Genomic DNA, 24,204 nt, shown 5'->3' on the forward strand with positions numbered 1-24,204 from the left:
AAGCTTGTAGCTCAGCTGTCAGAGGGCTCGTGAAAGCGCGAAGTGCTCAGTGCAGGTGAGTGCAAGATTTAAAAGACAAAGAAATTCTGTCACTTTCTAATAAAAATGCTCAAATTCGCTCTACTCCCGGCTCAAGCCTCAGGAGGTTCCGTTTTTTAAAGACACATTCCTTCTGTTCAAAGCTGCACTCATCACTTTCAGTGGCTTTCCATCAATGCGCCATTTTGGATGGGGGCGTGAGTATATAGATACATCACATGATTTTGGGAATTGTGGGATATGTAGTCCATTCCAGCTATCCCACATCAAGTTTGTAGTCCATGCGATAAAAATATATGGCATTTTCGGGACATTTACAGTCTAGAAATTTCTGACATAGAATTCAACCCAGTCTGTAGGCTATTAAATCGCAATATAAGATAGGCTTCTTTTTTCAGTAAGACATCGTCCACATCTTGGATTCTTTTTGTATGCCCTATTGTATACAGGACTGTCCATTTAAAATCCATTTCTGAATGACCTTGTTCCATAAAGTGTTGAACCATGGGTGCAGACACAACTTTATTTTTAATGCGTGATCTATGTTGTGTGATGCGAGTATTGATTTGCTGATTCGTTTTGCCAATGTACAGTTTATCACAACTACAAGTAATTGCGTAAACTACATTCCTGGTTTTGCAGTTACTGAAACCCTCATTTTTCCATCTTATATTCCTGTGACGGAATTCAGTGCCCTCAATTGTTGTCTCACACGATACACAATTTCCACATCTGTGGTGACCTTGGATCTCTTTCATGCCCCATATCGAGAGCAGATCATGTTTGGGTTTTTCAATCATTACGTCAGCCCGAACAATCTGTTGGCCTATGCTCCGGTTCTTTTTAAGAGCAAAAATAGGTCGTGGGAACGGGCATTCCAGTTCTTCCAGTAAATGCCAGTTTTTAAGTATAGTTTGTCGCACCTGATATGTATGGGGGCCAAACGTTGTGACACAAACCATTTGTAGGTACAAATCATAGTGGCTCCATCGACTATAGTCAACTTGTCGACCAAAACCTTAACAGATGAAGAATCTGTATTGAACTTGGGATTGAAATTTGTTCCCAATAAACGAACGGATTTTACAAAAATAAAAATGGAAATGATTTCCACCAATAATTGACAACAAAACAACAGGGTTAAGAAATAAATCCACTTTTATCCCTAATCAGAATATCCCAAAACAGATTTATGCTTTTGAGCAAGTGGTCCTATCCTCAATAAATAAGCTTGAGAAAAATAGCAAGTTCGTCAAGCCAAATTTAAGCAAAGGCCTACAGGCAGCATTGAAGGGCCTTAGCGAGGACCGCACAAATATAGTCAAACCAGCAGACAAAGGCAGAGCAACTGTGTTGTGGCCCAGGGATAAATACCTGATGGAAGGGGAATCTCAGGTAAACAACCAAACCTGGTATAGGAAACTATCAGTGGACCCAACCAAAGAAATCCAATCGAAAATAGCTGATTTGATCCAAATGGGATTTTACGGTGGTTATGTGGGACAGAAAGAATGGGATTTTCTTCTCAAAAAATTCCCTCGCATACCACTGCTATATTTCCTCCCCAAGATACATAAAAACCCTGCCGAGCCCCCTGGACGACCAATCGTCTCAGGGTGTGACTCGTGCTTGGAACCACTTTCTAAGTACGTAGACTATTTCCCGAAGCCTTTTGTGAATAATGTGAAGTCTTATCTTCAAGACACCACTGATTTTTTGGTCAAAATAGAAGGTATGGAGTTTAATCCTTCCACTGAGATCAGGGTCACCATGGACGTGACATCACTTTACATGCAAATCCCCCAAAGTGAAGCACTTGAGGTAATGGAGCTGTACCTGGATATGAGGACAAGACCTCATAGGGTCCCAACGTCATTCATCCTAGAAATTGCAGAGCGGACATTGAAGAAAAATTATTTCCGCTTCAATGATGAGTTTTTTGCACAAATCAAGGGGACAGCCATGGGCTGTCCTTATGCGCTGGAGATGGCCATATTGTTTATGGCAGAGTATGAGAACAGATTAGTGGAGAACAACAATCCCTACAAGAGACATATAAAGCAGTGGCTTAGATATATTGACGACGTGTGGCTCCTGTGGCAGGGGAGCACCACCGAATTGATAGAATTCCACCACTGGTTGAATAACAAGCATCAGGACATCAAATTCTGAATGGAGCAGAGTAACTCAAAGATGACCTTTTTAGATGTTGAGACGAGTTGTGTTGATGGTCGTTTAATTTCGTCTCTCTTTAAAAAGAAGACAGACTGAAACACCATCCTTCACCATCGGAGTGCACATCCCAGAAACCTGAGGACCAATCTACCCTACGGGCAGCTTCTTCGAATCCGAAGAAACTGTTCAGAGATCAGGGATTATGACCTGCACTCACAGAAGTTTTGTGAAGAAATGATCACTAGGGGATACCCCAAAAAATTACTGAAACATGCCCGCAAGAGAGCACGCTACACCCCACGTGAGTGCCTCCTTGAACATAAAGAGAAACACGAATTAGAAAAAATGGTTTGTGTCACAACGTTTGGCCCCCATACACATCAGGTGCGACAAACTATACTTAAAAACTGGCCTTTACTGGAAGAATTGGAATGCCCGTTCCCACAACCTATTTTTGCTTTTAAAAAGAACCGGAGCATAGGCCAACAGATTGTTCGGGCAGACGTAATGATTGAAAAACCCAAACATGATCTGCTCTCGATATGGGGCATGAAACAGATCTAAGGTCACCACAGATGTGGAAATTGTGTATCGTGTGAGACAACCATTTAGGGCACTGAATTCCGTCACAGGAATATAAGATGGAAAAATGAGGGTTTCAGTAACTGCAAAACCAGGAATGTAGTTTACGCAATTACTTGTAGTTGTGATAAACTGTCCATTGGCAAAACGAATCAGCAAATCAATACTCGCATCACACAACATAGATCACGCATTAAAAATAAAGTTGTGTCTGCACCCATGGTTCAACACTTTATGGAACAAGGTCATTCAGAAATGGATTTTAAATGGACAGTCCTGTATACAATAGGGCATACAAAAAGAAGCCAAGATGTGGACGATGTCTTACTGAAAAAAGAAGCCTATCTTATATTGCGATTTAATAGCCTACAGACTGGGTTGAATTCTATGTCAGAAATTTCTAGACTGTAAATGTCCCGAAAATGCCATATATTTTTATCGCATGGACTACAAACTTGATGTGGGATAGCCGGAATGGACTACGTATCCCACAATTCCCAAAATCATGTGATGTATCTATATACTCACGCCCCCATCCAAAATGGCGCATTGATGGAAAGCCACTGAAAGTGATGAGTGCAGCTTTGAACAGAAGGAATCGGGTAGGTGAATATCCCGTTCTGACCGAGGGGCTTAGATGCACAAAATCGACAAGCGGTATTTAACTGAAATGCTTGTCATCCCATTAGGAAACGGACCGCTCGAACTGATATCAAGCAGACCCCGCCTTAAGCAGCGAGAACGAACATTACCGAGTGCAGGTACACACTTCTGGAACTAGGGGTTGTGACAGTATATGCGAGTAGGGCTAAAAAGGACGAGTGACAAATCATTATTTCCCCGGGCAGGCACACGGGACCCCCAGGGGCGCCTTTGAACAAGTGTGGGCTGTTTACTGAACTTCAAGCAAACAGAAGTGATTACACGAATAAGGTAGGAATGATGAGTGTTTTTTGGTATCAGGCAAATGGCTATTGATTGGACCGGAGAACTGATTCCATTTTATTGGTTTTCCCTATCCTAGACACTACGGCAGGGACCTCCGTATAAAAAATGAACCCTATCAAACCGCGACGACTCTTGTAAGGTATGCACCTTGCAGCCAAAATAGATATCATAGCGATAACATGAGGCTATCTAGTATAAAATAGGAACTGATGTAATTTTTTCTTTTTTTCACTTATATTTTGCACAAACCCTGCAGGAAAAAGTTATAAAGCCCTGATGAGAACGCGCAAATTAAAGTAGCGAGTTCGAAACGCATCGGCCAAATGGAGACAAGTATCTGATAACGGCTAGGAACAAATTGCTCCTTGAATGACTGAAACATAGATTAAGTCTTTCAGTCTCACTTGTATTTTCCATGATATTAATTTTTTCTCCATCTGATTGTCAATTTATTTCTCAAAGAAAGATAGTGCAAATAATGAATATTTCCGTTGTTGCATAAACTATTGTGCAAATGTATATATGAAATGTTCAGATTAATGTTCTGTTTATATGCTATGACTTTTGATTAAGTATATGTTGTTTGAATAAGTGTATGTCAAATGTATATGTTATGTCTTTTTCGTACAAAAGAATTTCTAACCTAAAAATCAAAAAGTAAAAAGGGCATAAATAAATAATACCAGACAAATCTTGAAATAAGCTTGATTTGTTACTCCAAATAAGGAGAAGATACAAGCACCTTGTATGGTCAGCACTTATTTTTCCAATATTACATATGGTCCAGCTGACCCTACGCCCCAGGACCTACCTCCCAGTTGTATAAAGAACTGTATAACGTCACTAAGTGTTTGTACAGTGTCGCAAATGTACTACTGATAAATTTTGCACATTAGAATGCGGTGTATATCTGCCTAACACTGGACATTTTGTTCCCTCATTGCTAAGGGGACAGAGTTTAACGTTTTCTGTTGTGTGTGGAAGGGCGCCATCAAACCAATTTGTGTTCTTGTTATGTTAAAGGTATTTCTATTTCTGTATATGGTGTATAATTATCTGGTACTTCATTCTGTTTATAGGTGTGAACCTGTTGGATTGTCAGCTGCCGGGAATGTAACCCATGAATAGAACACCTCTGTCCTATATACTTCGTTTACCTAAGCCACAAAGGTAATATCTCCACCCGCAAGTGTGAAAGTATGTTGAAATTGTTTGAGTAACCACATGTCTAGTTTTCAGCAATGTTAAGTGCTGAATCGCATTTGTCTCCAGACATTGTGTATGAATTTCAGAGAGGGTAACACAATGGGAACAAACCCTTTGAAGAGTTCAAGCTTGAACGACCTACAGCCAAAACATAGGTGTTACCTACTCAGCTGAGTAAGTTAGTCCCTACCACCATGGAAGTCCCCGAAAAGAGAACTACTAAGGCGATCCATTAAATAAGAACCCAAACTACCATCGTTAGCGGTGCCATCTTGTATAGTTTCCAGTTTTACAGTAGGATCTGCACAATTGTTGGGCAACATAAATGTAGGGACTGGTGCCAAATTAATTCTATGAACCCCCCGTGATTTTTGTATAAAATATATCCACTACAATGATCAATAGACAAAAGCAGATAAAAGTATCAGGACAGTAAAGAGAATTAACAATTCCACTATCGTGCTAAGACAGTGTGGCACCTGCTTTATTGATATCTGTAAGTGCTTCCTGTTGAGGTTACTTACATGCTGGCATACAAGTATAGTGTACTACTACTATGCGTTCCCTAACCTAGTTGTCTAGGTGTGTGTGTTCTTCCAACAATTCCTTATAGGACGATCTAACTCCCCTTTACTTGGAGGCAAAGTCTGTAGGTTCCAGTCTTGATCACAGGCTGGACTTCCCTCCTCGCAGAGGGATCAACATGAACCAACTATGCTGAACCTCCAACACAACAATGACCTTGCATGAGACAGCAAAGTGTTCCTCTCTAGGGCATGGACGTGCATGTGTATTTATAACAATGGCATCCATGCTACAGTGTGGATGGCTCAGCTCAGCTGACGTTTATGGTCTCTTTGATAGCAATGTTGCCTCCTGTCAAAATAACAAATAACATTTGCACAATGTGTGTCGGGCCTTGTACGAAACGTTCAAGGCGTCTCAATAGTGTTCTTGCGAAGTGGTTTTGTAAGCAAAGTGTTTATGGAGAAACTAACTGAACTGTCACGGAAGCAACTGTGAGTGTCAACAGTCATTGTGTGAAAGAGAAGGCAACTTCTGAAACGTGTGCATGTTAAAAAGGCAGTGTTTCTTACTGGGCCTAACTGAGTCACGTGACAACCCATTGCAAGGTGGGACGAAAATAAATGGGACAGCTTAGCTTTCAAAGGATCTATCCTGCGGCAGCAGATATAGACTTTGTGGAAGGGTGTCTGGCAGTGAGGAAGACATCCACAACTTCAGGTGGCAAGTCAAACACCGTCAACGGCCTCTGCTGAATCTCTACACATGAAGTGCAGAAGTAGAGGTGGAGAGCCCTTCCCTGCTGTTGTATGAGAAGAGCTTTCCGAAGAGGTAGAATGATTGGAATGAAGAAGAATGTGCTCAGCAGTTAGGGGTATCATACTCGGAGTCCAATCCCAAATCCGAAAACTGGGACCCTGTTATTCCTGATCATCTTCAGAACTCTGGGCAGGAGAGGCAGGAAATCATATAGGACTCCTGCCCCTCTCCAATTAAATCACATGTCTTACAGAGGACCTTGGCAGGAGCTGTGCCACACGAAACATTAGGACACTGTGCCCTCCGCAGTGGCAAAAAGATCTAGACTGTCGGAAAAAACCCCGGGGGTGTACATCCTGGGGTGTAGCCGCTATTGAGGACCTGCCAGGTACAGCTGTGGAGCGGAACGCCCTGGTGTTCAACAATCCCAACAAGATGTACATAATCAGGAAGATATCCTGATGTTTCAAACACCTCCACAGTAGAAGAGTTTCTTGGCACAGGACCCATGACTCCAATCTGCCCTGCTTGTTGCAGTATCACATGGCGGTGGTTTTGTCTGTGGGAACCTGTCCCAACCTCCCCTTGATGGACAGTCAGAAGACCTCCAATGACAGGTAAATCGCCCGCAACTCCAACAGATTGATAACAAGGATGTTTTCTTCTGGACAGCAGAGTCCTCTGATCTCCACCTGTCCCCGGTGGCCTACTTGACACAGCAGTCTGTCGCTGGTTAGGTTGCAGTAGGACAACCACCACTGCAGCTCTTGTGCAGTGACCCTCCGAAACCTGGATAACATTTGGCATGTTTCCTAGGCGCTGGGTCCACTGAGACTTCAGATCCCACTGTAAATTCCACACATGCCACTGGGAGAAGGGGACAAGCAGGATGCAGGAGGCTAACATGACAGGAAGCTCTAGAGCTAGTCTCACTGATATCCAGGACAGAGGCTGAAACATCGTGATCATACCCAGAATGTCCTGAACTTGTTGTGATGAGGCAAGACACTGAATAATGTCTAAAACTGCTCCTATGAGAAGGACACATCTGCAAAGCAGTCAGGTATGACTTAAGCGAAGAACATATCCATCTTACTGTAAGAGGTGTGAGGCGGTCACCCTTTTGAACATCACAAGCATAGCAATCGTAGAATTAGGGACAGGTTGTTACTCTTGCTATTTCCTCATGCCAATGAAAGATGGAGACCATCGTCCTATCTTAGATTTTTATCCTGTGAATGCCTTCTTGCGGAAGGACAGATTTGAAATACTCTGAATGGCCCAGATTGCATCTGCCCTGGATTCGGATGGCTGGATGGTAGCCTTGGACCTGCAGGATTCAAACATTCATGTGCCTGTCCTGTACTCCCACAAGCCTTACCTGCGGTTCAAGGTTAGCCAAGTGCATTTTCTGTTTGCAGTACTCCCCTTTGGCTTTATCAGTGCACCTCAGGTGTTCACAAAAGTGATGACAGTGTTTGCCCCCCACCTTTGGAGGTTGAGGACAACAGTTTTCCCCCAACTTGACAATTGGCTGTTGAAGAAGGGTTTGTCACAGTCAGTCGTAGATCATCTCTAGATGACAGAGGACCTTCTACCTTTGTTGGGGTTCTTGGTCAACGTGCAACAGTCATATCAAACTCTTTTGCACTGGACTGGAGTCAGAGAATAACTTTGGTTGGGTTGAGATGGATTTGGTTTGGACACCGCAGTCAGCAGCCTTCAGCACTCCAATGCCACTGACGTCAGGAACAGCTTTGATGAAAGACTGATATGGCGCAGGCCTTGAAAGGCAGAATGGAAGTTGGTTCCAGAGTCTGTGTGGAGTCAGGTTCCAGGGGTCAGATGGGGAGGTCCAACTGGATCCCTGGCGCCCAAAAGCATGCCATAGGGAGCTATAAGAGTATCAAAAATTTGTAACATGCCCTCCTTAAAAGCTTTGACCTGCTGCAGCTTTGCCAATGGCCCAGGGAACTCGGGTCACATCGGGACTCAACTCCTCAAGTGGAGATCGGGAGCGAGATCCAGGGGCACCCTGACGACTCTCAACTTTGTTTTAGATAGAATGGAGGGATAGGGTCGAATCCAGCTTTGCTTTATTGTGTTTCTGCTTCACTTTCACTTACCAAATGACATTGATTGTGATGAAGATCTGCATCAGCATCAGACTCTATAGTGGGAATGGGTCCTCGACTGGTGTAGGAACAGGACTTACGTGAGGTGTATGACTTCCCTTGATGTTTGGCAACGCACAGCTTTACTTCATGGTCTTTGATCACTATTGGGTGCACGTGAGCACATTCATCGCATGACTAAGTCATGTTCAGAGCCTAGACACCAAAGGCACACCAGATCCAGCTGGGCCGACGATGGCATAAGAGACACGGCACTCCCCCATCTTATCTAGGTTTGTTTCTGCTTCTCTCCGACTTCTATGGGGCTAAGTGGGAAGCGGGGCCACTGACATTTCGCTTTCCGTACTCCATGGAATTCTACACCTTGGACAATTATATGTCTCTTGACATCAGTTGGTTACTGTTTATGTGGGCCAGTTGGGTCTCTTGTTATAGGTTTTTGTTGGACCTGGTGACAAAACATAAACGCACACCTCTCGACACCGCCCACACGCAAATGAAATGAACACCTGTGATTGGACGATAGAGTGGCGTGGTAAGTCAGCACAGGGCAAAACCAAGTGCAGCTTCTCACTGGAAACCGCCATAACTGACATTGAAGGTGAGAACCACTAATTGGTTAAAGGCCTCAATCATTCGCTCAAACTGAGCTCTGTTCTTACCTGGAAAATTCGGGGGCACACAAGCTTAATGCAGGAGACTCATCTCCTCTCCAAAGACCAACACAGACTTTGCTCTAAGACCTTCCCCCATCAATATTTCTTGTCCCTCCCATCCAAGTGGACCGGGGTGGCAATCCTGACACACGCCTGGTCTCAGAAGTGTTTTGTCTGAGAGGTCCAACTACTGAGGTCCCAAAATCCAAAAGCCAGATACACTGTTAGACTGAAATAGGCAGGGAACTTACGGTAAAGGAGTGGGGAGACATCTACTATCGGGCACTGCATATCGCCCATAACATTGCCAGTATTGAAACAGCCATGAAAATCACTACCTATTGGTACTACAAACCTCACCTACTGCACAAATATTACTCGTCCAAATCTCCAGAGTGTTGGCGCCAATGCGGTCTCCCTGGCACGCTGCTACATAGCTTGTGGGACATCCCGAAACGCAAGGCTTACTGGCCGCAGGTACTTACAGACATTGACACCCACTTCGACACAGAACTTCCCAGATTCCCAGCTTACATAGTCCTGGGCCTCCCTAATGCTCTTACCTTTCCTCTTCGGTAACAGTGGGGCAGACAGATTGGCCTAGCCCTGGGCACAGCCTTACAGAATATCCTATCCCACTGGGGAACAGGGCAGATTCCCACACACTTAGGTTGGTTGCACCATCTGTGGCACATAATAGGGATGGAATGGATAACATTGCATAGTGCCCCGGAGACAACTGTCCCTAAAATGCTGATGTAAAATGTTTTGTCTCTGCCGATTATACCAGTAATTTTTCCACCGGAAGAAAATTAAAAATAATCTGCTCAGAGTTAGTCGCAATCAGGTATGGCGTTAATAATTTCAGGTTTACCTGCACTCCACTTTCTTGGAACGTTCCTGAAAGTCATAGCTCCTTACATTGTAAGGGAAAAGGATCAGATTACATTTTTAAAATCAACCTTAGAGATCTCATCTAGGTTCAGGCACATTTTGGTTATGTCTGCATAATCTCATAGCATTTTGTGTTATGGTTCTGTAAAAATCCTGAAACTACACTAAGTTTTCTGCAAAAACTTTGTACGTGCACGTTGTAACAACCAAAACATTTCATTTTGCATTGATGGTGTTTTTCTACCTTTTGTTTTTAAATGTAAAATCATAAGAATCATTGCCTGCAAAATGGAGGAGAAAATACATATGGTGCTAAAGCAGCGACATATGTCGGTTTTGCATTTCACATAATTACGTGTAATTATTCCAAAATGTTATGTAATTACAGAGAAGGAAATTATGGAACTTTCGCAGACCCCTACTATCAACTCAATAACAAGTTGTTGGGACCTTGCAAATGAAGTGGCTCATAAGCTGATGCAAGTTTAAAAACAAAGCCATTCACAGAAGACCAAGTGCATGCAATATTTTTTATTGCTGATGTGCACATAAAGTTATTTCAGAGAGCTAATACTTCGAAGCAAGTAGCTGTATACAAGTAAGAAGCATACAATACAGAATAATAAAGTAATTCAATACAAGTGAATAGAGCAATCCGGTTAAAATACAATTCAACATACTTTGATAAATATTCATAATACTGTTAAAACTATTATACAGAAATACTAACATTAAACATACATAGTGTCAAACTAAATATAATACTATACATGATTATTATTATTACATAAAGGCGATATTTAAAATGTAGTTGACATTACAACATGAAATACAAAACATAGCAGTTATCGACTAGAGGCAATCTAAAGATACGTATAGCATTGGTGGGGAAAGTTTCTATCCCTGGCCCCTAAAAATGGAAGTCTTGTTAAGGCAATGTTTTAGTGTAACAACATAGGTTACACTAAAACAAGAAATGGAAAACCGGGATACTTCCCATTTTAATTCTTGGGTGTATACAACTTATGATGAGAATGTATGAATTAGCAGCTTCAAAAACGCAAGAGCCAATAAAGTGACATTAAGGCTAATTCGAAAAAACGTTTTATCCTTCAATTGTGAAAGTAAACAATTCACATAAAGCGTCATCATCAGTATTAATGAAATTAGGACGGTAACAGGGCATTGGTGGAGAAGACAAGAGGCAACATAATAATGAAGGATCATGTTAACTACTTCAGAAAACAAATGCAGTTGGTGCACAAGCTTTGTTTTATTACATTTAGGATGTGTTTTTCCGGGGCTACTTTTAATGCAATGCTTAAAGTTCCAATTCTATTTTTCTTTTTACAATAAGATCTTGGTTTTCTCTGGCCCAGTTTAAAAAAAGGCCAAGACAAGAATGTTTTGTTTGATTGAGAAAGGCACAACCAAGTGCTACTGGCAGCTTAGGTTGGCTAACTGCCTAAGGTCATCCCACATAATGAGATTTCAGAAGAGCACAAGCGGTCAATCCTACGACCATTCCCAGAACAAACTAGGCAAATTCACTTGGCGTGGCACTGATCACTTGCCTCCAGGTTTTGACGTTTGTAGGGTGGGCTAACAAAAAAACGTCCTGTCTTGAACTCTGCCACTCACTACATTAGCTTTGGATCTTCATGGTTGGCTTAGTAATTTAATAATAAATTACATTAACATGTAAAGTATGCTCCCTGATACCTCGCGACTAAATAAGTAAATACACTACAGATAGACATCTTAAGCCTGATAACATGAAACTGTTGTGTGCTTCCAAATCAGCTTTTCCTTAAAGCAAGTATACGATTGGGGCCAGAGTCCCCAACAATTTAGATAGCTACACAAATACAGTTCTGACTTAAAAATCATTACATTTAAAGCTATTGGCATGTGCTCAGCTATTTTTTATCTTATAAAATTATTATTCACTGCCAAAATTAAATTATTCTACAATCTACGTCCAAATATGTGCAGAATTTGAACTAACACCACAAAAACCGAGGCCCAACACCTTTTAGGCTTATTAACCAACATTAGTCATGCTGACCCTTAAAAGGAAAATCAACTTTAATCCTAATGTTGCCATCAACACGCTTCAATGATGGGCCATTAACGATTAACGTGGTGTTGGCGGAGTAAGACCTGTACCCTAAAGTAATAATTTTCTAATGGTGAAGTCCTGCCAAATCTCCAAACTGTTCTTATTACACTTTAGGACAATGTCGCACAATATATGCTGTGACACTGCCATTACCTGCCTGGCATAGCATATTAACGCTTTTTCAACAGATTAATGTGTGAAAGTTCCCTAAGCAACAGTGGCACACTACAGTAAAGAAAATAGAAACTGCTTCTTATACTTTAACTCCTCACTGAGGCAGATTACAGCTACACCCACTTCCTGAACTCAAAGAAATTTAAAACTTTAATATCTCTTGATAGAGGAATGCCCAAAACTGAAAATAGGACAGTGCAGCTCATTCATGCCTTTCCGGATTACTAGAAAAAACTGAAATTGGGCCATCTTTGTACAGACTCTTTAGTTGTATGGCCTTAAAACTATATACACTGCCTATAATTTGTCACTTCAGATCCAAAATTCCAAAGATATTCTCAGAGGCACAATGCTCTTGCTAACATTTGAGGAAAATGGGATTATAAATAGTAATTTCAAAAACGTTTATATTTTTCCAACATGTTCTCTCCAGTCCAACCAAATCATGCGCAGTGGGGCAATTTAAGCCTACAGAAACGTTCCCGAGCCCATCAGACGCTTCATATTGGTTGAGAAAGACGAATCATAGAATGCAGACTGGTGAAACACTACCAGACTCCTCACTGAGAAACACTAGTCATTAGTCTATTGCTGTAATAGAAGTTTTTCAATTTCAGTAAATGACCAGTGAATTGTCCTGCTTCAGAAAAGGTCAAACGGGTGATGTTCAGACAACAGCTACTCTGAATCATAGTCTTAACAGCAATCAATAATAGGTGGTCAAAAGTTCATATGGATATATTCCTGTCCTTAATAGGTGCGGCAAACCTGTGTTGGGCGACTTGTGGCATTTCTGCCTTTCATTTAAAGGCGAAGAAGGTTGGCTGCAATCCAAACCTGAGCAAAGATTGTTTTGGCCAATGAAATCATTTCAAAACTATTTTTCTCAAACCTACTATATGAATCCGTACTAATATAATAAAGAGAGAGACCAAACTGGCGGGTAAGCTCCGGAACCACAGCGCCAACCGGAGCGCCGCATGCAGCATTGGAAAGGTGAGGCAAAGCAGACGGACATAGGCTATACACCGGCGCAACATATACTTTGGAGGGGACAAAGCACGTTGTGTGACAAAGTAGTCCGTTGGAAGTAGCGCCGGCTCTGAGGTGGGCGTGTGCGTACGTTTGGAGCGTGTGAATAGCATTTTATCGTGGCGGCTGAGTACGCCGTCGGGTGACGTTTGGAGCGTGTGAATAGCGTTCTATCGCGGCGGCTGAGTACGCCGTCGGGTGACGTTGACGCGGCGTGTGGCATCTCAGTGCATCACGCCGTGTTGTGGATGCAGAGCCTGGGCACGATATGCACAGCAGGACGGCAAGAGGCACATATCGCTGGGGCAGACTGTGAGGCCAGAACTTCAGAGCAGGTACACACGCATCGGCGCCTGCACATATCGCTGGGGCGCATTCTAATTGCAGACAGGACTGCAAGAGGCACATATCGCTGGGGAGCATTCTAATTGCAGACATGTCTGTCATACCCGGACAACGTCGGGACAAGCCGCTAGTCCTGAATAAAATGAACGTCTCCTCCACTAACAGCACCACTTGCCTCAAGTTGAATCCAACTGATATGGATGATAATAAAATCCGCACCATGAAGTTGCATCTAAGCATACTTTATCCTCCACTTTACAAACTAGACTGGATCTTGAAGGTTTGAAACTGAATAAAAATTGCCTGGAAATACTGTGTATGAAATGCAGCAGCCATTAGAGAAGCTAAGATTCAATTGCATAATATTTTTGGTATCTGCTTGGTAAGTACTAGAACCGAAATTGTGGCATAAAGGCTCAAACTAATTTGAGTGCTCATGTTCAACAGTTCAGAGCTGTACAACGGGATTTCTTTCTTCTAAACACACCTTTTTGTACATGCACATTTGCATAGGTTCTCCTTTAAGATTCATCCATTTTACGACTTAAACTGTGCAAAGTATGCTTTCATCTGCAGCATATACCTAAGGGATGTCATTACCTGGCCTACTGACGTTACACAGAACTATGGCGAACACTTGTATATGCACTGCCTATCAAATATGACAGTGCTGGGTCATCAAGACTGACCATATCCCTAAAATTCAAAGAAATAAAACACAAATAAATACAACAAATGACCATTTTACTGTAGAATTGTTCACTTTTTGTTTACAGCAATGGGAATGCTGCTCACCCCCAGATAGAGAAAGTGCTTCAGTGTGGAATTTTCAGCTTGGCATCATTTTGAAATACCCGTTTGAGAAACACTGACTTTTTCTTCATACATAACAGAAAAGTACCTGATTTTGGAATGCCAAAGTAAACGGTTACCCATTTACTTGTGCATTAGTCCAAAGGAGTGCAAGACAAATGGATACTGAGATCTACAAGATACACTGGCGTGGTAGGCATGAATGAAAAAAATATTAAGGGCTACCATATTATGCTGCAGTAATACATAACTGGCAAGTTATAGTGATGTGAAAGGTTTGTGTGGCACGAGGTTTAATTTCACCATGGAGCGAACAGTGGCTTTCCACAATGCTACATGATCATAAGCAACCTATTCCTTTCAAGCAAATACACTTACGAGCTCCCCCATACTGTAACATTTTCATTTATATAGCATCTCGAAAATATAAATAGGGAAGGAGGACACTATTCGCAGGTCATTTAAGAGGTACCTCTTTCAAATATAGTTACCAAACATTTTTACTTCAAATAGTTACACAAACAAGCACCTTCATAGACGTTTAAGCAACAGACAATGGAAATAAAAACTGATATGCACGGTTTAAAAACACTCAAGTTAACAGTGTGTAGTGAGATGAAACGACATTACTGTACACGAAGAGAACAGTGATGACAATGACTGAGGCATTCTAGAAAGCTGGAGATGGGTACATTCACCAATGTGAGGATAATGTTCTGCCATGAGTATGTCGGCTCCATCTCCTCTGAAATTCTGCATGCATGATGAGTGGAGTCATTTAGTAAACGGGGACATTAAAATATTCATGGCGTGGCTACAAAAGAAACGTACACATGCTTACACACGATACATGGAATGCACATGCAGTCAACAGTTAATACACACAGAATATTTGTTAAACAGCAAGCACATTTAAAAAACACTAGTACGTCTCCCAGTGAGACTCAGGCGTGTGCAGTAGGAAAATTGCCCTACTAAGAGTGGGCGATACATTCTTAAAATATGGTAACTTGCATTACAGCACATTTCGGAATTATGAGTGTGTTAAATATTGGAAAGCAAAACTTGCCCATATTTGTGAAGCAAGAGAGTAAATGCTCGGTAAATACTGGAACCTACATATTTTGGGGAGGTAAGCACCAACATCTACATCTCATTACACAAAAACTGCTGATGGGCGATATTTATTGAATGCAATAATGGGCAACTAGTAATAAGGTCCTAAGTATTCCACAGAAGCTTTCGTAATTTCTCAACAGGCTAGAATCTTATCATATTGACATGCATTTGCCACTAAAGAAAGATACCATGTTTGAAACCATGCTTAAGACCTCATGCTTTTATATGTACCTGTCTATGACCTACAGTTATGGCAGCCAAAGCATTACAGTGCAACTGGTAACTTGTGTTTCGTGACAGACTGTAGGGGGAGGGATGCATCTTTTAAATAATAGTTTACAAATCAGGCATGCCATATAGTCTTCACAATTTAAAATCACATGTATTAGCCATGTAGAAAAGGCCAAACAATGTTTCGACTTCCACTACCACTTATTTCCAAGTAGACCTTTGAGGATCACCACTAATATACATATAACCCCACAGAAGGCACTCTTCCCCCTAAAGAAAGCATTTAAATCTCAGAGGTATTATCTTTACGAGACAGAACACTGCAACAATTTTTAGGAAAGCATTTTATAAAACCAATTAAAAAACAGGTGGCAGAATTTTTTGACTTCATGTCAGATCTGGGAAACTAGGCAGTCAATGATTTGAAGTCTTGGATTAGAAGACACGTTCCATAAAACATCTGATTAGCTATGGCTATATATTTGGAAGCATATACTTTAACTCCTTAATTGTGGAGGCTTTTTCAGTACTTTACGCTTAGGCATAAATACGTCTTTTTCCACATAAGTTATCCACAGCAAATTGGTGTTGTTTTTTCAACATCATGGGGATACTAAAATCACCAATGGTTTAGGTCTTGACCAAGAAAATAGGTAATATTAACTAAATATTGAGGTTTTTGAAGAAACATGGGAATAAAGTGCTCAGCACAAAAGTGTCTTTTTCCCCCTAAAATTGGCATCAACAAAAGGTTTGCTGCACTAAAGTCACCATAAAATAACCATTTTCCCAGCTGTCAGGAGCATGCAGAGTTGAATCAATAAAGCAATTTACCACAGTTTTGGCATTTTTCATAGCCCTTTTTTCCTAATGTTGTTTTTCTAACCTACGTCCAGTTTGCTGCGGAAACTTGTGTGAAACCCCTGGGTGATCCCTAAAGCTACAGATTTCTGGAAAGTAGACCAAATTCTGAATTGTGCAAGGGGTTATTTGTGTAGATCCCTCAAGATTTTCTCAATGAAACAAACTGTAATAAAAAAATATTGAAAAGGAGTAGGTAAAAACAGTAATTTGCGACAACGTTTTCATCTGACAATGGCAGATTTACAAAAGCAAAATTCCATCAAGTCTGCTAGACACTTCTGGTTGCGGGGACATATCAGGCTTGTGGGTTGTTCAAGAACCCGAGCTACCCAGAGCCAACAACTGAGCTGCACCGTACAAGGGTTTTTCATTTTATGTGAAGATTGAGCAAGTCATATGGTAAAATATAAAGAGTGAGAAATGTGTATGAAGGAAACCTATGTATTTCTGAAATGCACACCAGATACTGAGTTCAGGAGCAGTAGTTATTTGTACATCTCTAAATGTGTGGGCTCCCGACTTAGCATGCGATGCAGAGAGCATTTTTTCAAAATGTTTTCTTTCATACACATTGGTGCACATTTGGAACGTGCAGATGCAGAGAAATCAAATAGGTAATAACAAATGTTCTTCTATTCTGCGTTTCCACATGTCTATTGATAGAAATAGTACATCAATTGTGTGGGTAGGCCTACAGCCCGAGAAAGGAAAGGCTCAAATCGAAACATGGGCACATACGTTTTCCACTGAAAACTGAACCTTTTTTGCAATGTTGATAGCTTTGGATTTTGGGCCCTAGGTCAGCTGGTAGCTAGGGAATCCTAGCAAACCAGTACATTTGTTAAAACTAGACACCCCGGGAAATTCAGGGTGGGATGGCTTGCATGGCTCTCACATGGTTTTCTTATTCAGAAGCCCTTGCAAACATCAAACTTTGAATAAAAACAGACATTGTCCACACATTTCTGTGACTGAAAGTTCTGAAATTAGCAGGGAGTCACACATTTCTCAAGAGAACATGCCATATAAGGCCCTAAAGTGCTACGTGGAGTGATCAATTGGTGCAGCTGCGAATTATTCGGGATGTGTTTAGCCGCTATCTATGGAGACCTACCAACCACAGACATTTTTTAAAACTAGATTCCCAGGGGAATCCAGGGTGGTGTGCCTTGTGTGAATCCCACAAGGTTTTCCTGCCCACAATGCTCTGCAAACCTCAGAGTATTGCCTAAACTCATGTATTTTCCATATATATCTGTGATGGAAACCTTTGTGGATTCTGGATGATTCATCACAGAAATGCAAGGAAACTTAGTGTTTATAGGCAAATATGAGGTTTGTGGGGTACTGTGGGAACGCAAACGTGGTGGGATCCACATGAAAAACACCACCCTGGACTCCTGCCGGTGTCTAGTTTTCAGAAACATCTGGGTCTGGTAGGCGTCCGTAGGAGGCAGATGAGCCTAGGCTCATTTAACGCAGGTACTCCATTGCCAAGTCAGTCAGGAAATGTTGATGTCTCCATATTATATTATGGGACATTTCGTGCCATGGACACTAGGGCCCACTTATACAAGAAGGGTAATGTTTTTATCAGAACAAGTGAGTGAAACGCTGGCAAGTAGCAGTTTTGTTGGATCCCTATATATTCTGGAAGTTTACATCAACAATTTGTGAATGTAGGCATAGTTTGAGGTATACTACATTGGACTCCACTCGATGTCTAGTTTTCAAAAATGCTTGGTTCTGGTAGGTTTCCCCAGGTGGCAGCCTAGCCAAGCCCCAAAAAGCGAAGCCATTCAGTATGTTAAAAAGGACAATATTGGAATTTAGTCCCATTCTCCTGGTCTACATGCAAAAACACCCAAAATAATCAAATGTGTTCTGCCTTGTAATTGTGATGCAGATGTTTTAGTCTGAAGGGGAGAAGAAAGACTGTTGAGGGCCTAAGGGATGACGGGAAGTCCTAATGTCAGGATGATGCAGACCCACCCCGATCTATATCCCTCCATATACATATATAGAGTGCAACGCCTGCACTCCTTTATATGGGGCCATACGTAAAATTCTTGGTATCTAGTAAGCTTTCTACCAAGCTATGGGGCAACCTTCCCAATTCCGACAAACCTATCTGCCCCTGGGAGGAAGGAAGACACTATTGCTACTTCTGGGGCGGGCTATAGCTAAATGCCAAAGAAGGCTGCTCCATCCCTTTTTTGTATTTTTGGTGCCATTTTGACATCCCTGGTGCCTAGTGGGATTTCTGCCCACTCAGGTGCAAATTGGGGGCATACCGGTCTGTTCCTGGGGAGCAGAAAGACTGGTTTGTACATCTTTGGTTGGGTGCATGCTGGGCAGCCCTCACCCCTATGTTTTCAATACATTCTCTGGTGTTTTCTGACCACCCTCCACCTCCAGGGAGGTAGATTTGGAGGCAAACTCTGATCTGCCCTCGGGGTGGGGGTCAGAAAGACTACCAAACCCTTTATTGGTCTGAGTCGTCTGCCCCATCACCTCCCTAGAAAGCAGATAAGGGCTAATTGCCCAAACCACGCCTCAAGGGGCAGAAAGACAAAAGAATTTGGGAGTATGGTGGGAGCACACACCCTTACCTAAGGTGCTTCTTCCCCAAAATTCCTAGTGGGTGGATCATTGCTTGGGGATTGGCCTACTGTGGCGATCCCCAAGCGGATATCTACTGGGTAGAGCTACCACTAGAAACAGGAGATCCTTCCCTTTCCAATGATACCTCCGATAACTCAATCAGTGCTCAGCGGGATGAGATATGCCCCATAGCATTGAAGTAAAATAAGCCGATCGGCTTGTTTTAGTTTCACTTTTCAAGTAATGACAACAGTCCTTGTGCTGCTCGTCTGTACCAAATGAGAAGGAAAAAAATCCCAGCCTCTGGCTGCTCGTGAAGCTTTTCCGGAGCAGCCAAAGTAGAAAATAAAAAAAGGATTTCCCTCATGTTAAACCCTCTCCAGCGTGGGCCAATGTTTGACAGATACACTTAGGATGAAGTGCGAGTGTCGGATATTGGCCAACGGCCACACCTAAAGATTGAAGGTTTAATTAAACTGAATTCTGAACTCTGCTGGGACTGGAAAACTGGACGTTATAAATATATTCACTTATTCGCACTCCCCTGTTTGCTTATTCCAACTGGCCTAAAGTAGCTGATGAGCGCTAGGCTATTCGCAGGAATCCTATGGCTTTGCCTAGTGAAAAAACCTAGAAGATGTTGCTTCTTCTCGTGGCAATGAACAGCAGTGTAGGTGTGCTATGCTGTAGCACTGACCCTATCAGTGCCTCCTTCGCACACAATGAAGAAGACCATTCTCTAGTGTGTGACTTTTTGAAAGGGAAGCTTAAAAATTCCTGTAATCCGCCTGTCCATAATTTCATAACATTCTGCAAAATCAGGCAAAAAGCAAAATTGGTATTTAGCCCAAAATTTAAATGTTAAATGTATCCTTAGATCCATTTTGGATGATTACACATCCTTGCATCCGTTTTGAATCTGAGGGTGCATTACTTAAAATATGTATCTATACAAATACTACCAATATAAAAATAATATATATTATCTCTTGTAATCAATATTCTGTTTTGGCTGGATTAGCAGGTACTGAAGGAAAATCAAAGTGCAGCTCTGTTGTATTCTGAGCGTATTTATTTCAATCAGTGCAAGCACGCTAGAGCGGCATCCGGATGCCCAGACCTGAACACTGGTTTCATTGTTTTCTTCAAACAGAATTCCCCTTGCACACCAGGGTGATAGTGCCTTTTCTCCATCCATCAACTTGGGTTTCCTGCACACCATACCTTGGGTGCATGTTTGGCAGTACCATTCCTTGGATTTATGTCCCGCCTAACACACAGCACTGACAAATGCCTTTGTAATACGGTCCCGAAGATGAATGGAACTGATCAGAGGTCGGAACTTCATTGACCACCCAGCTCAACTTTTGGCACGCTTAAGTTTCTCAAACTTTATTGAAGACTCTGTATTTTAATAATGATCTTTGAAGTTTTGCAACCGTTTAAGTGATTGCATATTTTTTTTTTAAGCCGTTTTCGCGGTTTTCCTTGCTTCGCTTGTTACTTGCGCCGTTCACTTTCCCGCACGAGCGCAGTTGTGCACAAGATTCTATGGGTTACAAGTTGCAGTAAAAATGTTGGCGATTGTGTGCTTGTAAGTGGGGACAGGGTTTAAGCAGGTATTTAACAGGTCTTCAGTATTACAAAGTTCAAGGGGACTGGGACTAAAGAAATGGGTCAAAAAAGCTACTGCTTAGCTTAAACTTCTGTCACAAAAGTATTTTAAGAAAGAATGTGGTGAACTGGCTCTCCCCCGCAAAGCACCTCCGCTTGGCAACTGACATACAGTCATGCTTCAGTTGCTTGCCTGGCAACAGCCTGCCAAAAAATGTGACAGCTTACAATAATTTATTCAGTGCGTGTTCCCAAAATCTATTAAGAGGCTTTATTAAAGTTTATGTTAATCAGTCCTCGAATGTAAAGCCAAACTTACTTCATTTGAGCTGGAGGAACTCATCTAAACGTTATCAGCTAAATGTCGGCATACAGCCTTCCTCGTGTACAAATAATTCATTAACACAGTTGATTCAAAGTGTCGTGTATTATAGCACCTAGTTTGTACATCGTAGTGATAAGGTACTTTCCACCGTTAAGAGACGCAGTCCTGCAGTGCGCTTGTCTCATGCGTTCACTGTCTCACTGCCCTGTAGTCTCACACTGCTTCATGTGTCCCTAAATGTAACTGTCTCACTGTCTCACTGCCATGTCGTCTCACACTGCTTCATGTGTCCCTAAATGTAACTATCTCACTGTTTCTTTGTCCCACAGTTTCACTGTCTCGCAGTGTGCTGGTCTCATGCGTTCACTATCCCGCAGTGTGCTTGTCTCATGAGTTCACTGACTCACTGCCCTGTAGTCTCACACTGCTTCATGTGTCCCTAAATGTAACTGTCTCACTGCCATGTCGTTTCACGCTGCTTCATGTGTCCTTAAATGTAACTATCTCACTGTTTCTTTGTCCCACAGTTTCACTGTCTCGCAGTGTGCTGGTCTCATGCGTTCACTATCCCGCAGTGTGCTTGTCTCATGAGTTCACTGTCTCACTGCCCTGTAGTCTCACACTGCTTCATGTGTCCCTAAATGTAACTGTCTCACTGTCTCACTGCCCTGTCGTCTCACACTGCTTCATGTGTCCCTAAATGTAACTGTCTCACGGTTTCTTTGTCTCACAGTTTCACTGTCTCGCAGTGTGCTGGTCTCATGCGTTCACTATCCCGCAGTGTGCTTGTCTCATGAGTTCACTGTCTCGCTGCCCTGTCGTCTCACACTGCTTCATGTGTCCCTAAATGTAACTGTCTCACGGTTTCTTTGTCTCACAGTTTCACTGTCTCGCAGTGTGCTGGTCTCATGCGTTCACTATCCCGCAGTGTGCTTGTCTCATGAGTTCACTGTCTCGCTGCCCTGTCGTCTCACACTGCTTCATGTGTCCCTAAATGTAACTGTCTCACTGTTTCTTTGTCTCACAGTTTCACTGTCTCGCAGTGTGCTGGTCTCATGCGTTCACTATCCCGCAGTGTGCTTGTCTCATGAGTTCACTGTCTCGCTGCCCTGTCGTCTCACACTGCTTCATGTGTCCCTAAATGTAACTGTCTCACGGTTTCTTTGTCTCACAGTTTCACTGTCTCGCAGTGTGCTGGTCTCATGCGTTCACTATCCCGCAGTGTGCTTGTCTCATGAGTTCACTGTCTCAATGACCTGTCGTCTCACACAGCTTCATGTGCTCACACAGCTTCATGTGTCCCTAAACGTAACTGTTTCTTTGTCTCACAGTTTCACTGTCTCGCAGTTTGCTGGTCTCATGCATTCACTGTCTCGCAGTGTGCTTGTCTCATGCATTCACATTCTCACTGCCCTGTCGTCCCACACTGCTTCATGTGTCCCTAAATGTAACTGTCTCACTGTCTTGCTGCCCTGTTGTCTCACACTGCTTCATGTGTCCCTAAATGTAACTGTCTCACTGTTTAATTTTCTCACAGTTTCACTGTATCTCACAATGTAACAGTGTAACAGTCTCACACTTTCATGGTCTTGCTCTTTCACTGAGTCACAGTTTCACTTCGCCCAATGTAATCGTCTCCCAATTGGATTTCCTCACACGGTTTCACTATCTCACAGATTCATTGTCTAGGCTTTATTCGGTGTTACACAACCGCTCACTGTTGCACAGTTGCATCGCCTCGTGGGTGTGTTGTGTAAGGCAGTTGCACCATAGCCTGTTTCACGGTTTCACTATCTCACAGATCCCTTGTTCAGAACAAGGTTTTATTGGGTGTTACACAATCGCACAGTATTACGCCGTGCTTCACTTGCATCACCATGCGGGTGGGTTGTGGTTTAGCGAGGCAGCTGCACTCTGTCACGGGTACCCAGACTCATAGTTTCACAGTTGTTCCATCTGAAAGGTTGGCAGCTTCTGGGGGTCAGGGTGGGGGATACACAGTGAAAAAGCAGGGGGCGGCCATTGAACCGAGGGGACCACTACCATGCTACCAGCAATGTTTGTTTAGCACAGCGGAGGAAGCACGTCCATCTGGATTCTTGAGTGGCATTGCGTCCTCAGTAGCCTCTTGCAGGGTGGTGTGAATGAAAGGTGTGAATGTGAATGAAAAATCGGACTGACATAGAAATAGGACTAAATGTTCTATTAGGTCTCAGGGCTATATATGAATGAACATACATACATACATACATATATATTTGTGTTCTTTTAAAGAAATGTATTTTCACATTACCTTCCGTTCAGTGAGGATCTCTAGTGTCTGGCTGCAGGTGGGCATGGCCTTGCCCTATGGCCTCTGCAGCCCTGATTTAAACCTCATTAAATTATACTGTGTGCTTAAATGAGGCGAAGCAGCACAGCAGGAGAGTTTAAAGATGTCAACTTCAGGTGAGTTTAAAGATGTCAACTTCTGTCGCCATTTCTAAGAGGGCGGGTCGAAATGTGAGTCTGCACAACACTGATTTACTTGCAGGTTCACCCGACCCTCCCTTAACAAGCATTGGCATAGCCAATAGGTCTCGCATTTGGGACCTTATAAGTATTTAGTTATGCAGCACAATATCCTTGGTGTATCAACAACTGTTGCATGGCTAAAAACGTATAAGGTCCCAAAGGCGAAACCTATTGGCTATGCCAATGCTTGTTTGTCCTCGTTATAGTCTTTGTTTAGTATGTGGATGTTAAGCGGGCAGATAATGATGCTGGGATGATGGTGGAGAGTAAAAACCCTGGAGGTGATATAAAATCTCTGCAACGGGAAACTGAATGTGTCCAAAAGGACAAGCTTGATACAGCAGGCATACATTTTTGATTTGAAAGGGGAAATGCCACTAGGCAGTAAAGCGAAGTAAAATGGTATGCACCTCAGGTAATGAAAGGGTGTAGAGGGACTCCCACAAACCAACATAGCGGAATATTTCTTACCGGGCTCTGTGGTAGAAGTGTGAAAAAGTGTTGCAGGGAGCATAGGGAGTCAAGTCT

The 24,204-nt window shown here is 42.4% G+C and overlaps 1 protein-coding gene across 4 annotated transcripts in view; it reads right to left on the bottom strand.

Moving 5' to 3' along the window:
- The window catches only part of AP1S2 (adaptor related protein complex 1 subunit sigma 2), a 144,251-nt gene that overhangs the window by 46,187 nt on the left and 73,860 nt on the right, over window positions 1-24,204 (bottom strand). Inside the window, exon 5 of one of the 4 annotated variants that reach the window (XM_078657663.1) lies at window positions 10,436-15,219. The exons of 2 other annotated variants lie outside the window; for them this stretch is intronic. In XM_078657663.1, the coding sequence (XP_078513789.1) occupies window positions 15,184-15,219 (36 nt within the window). In that variant the 3' untranslated portion in view covers window positions 10,436-15,183. Of the gene's footprint in view, window positions 1-10,435; window positions 15,220-24,204 lie in introns of those variants that run through there. One more of the 4 variants, XR_013599881.1, reaches the window with a different exon arrangement.

Source organism: Lissotriton helveticus, chromosome 8, assembly GCF_964261635.1.
Source record: "Lissotriton helveticus chromosome 8, aLisHel1.1, whole genome shotgun sequence".
NCBI lineage: Eukaryota > Metazoa > Chordata > Amphibia > Caudata > Salamandridae > Lissotriton > Lissotriton helveticus.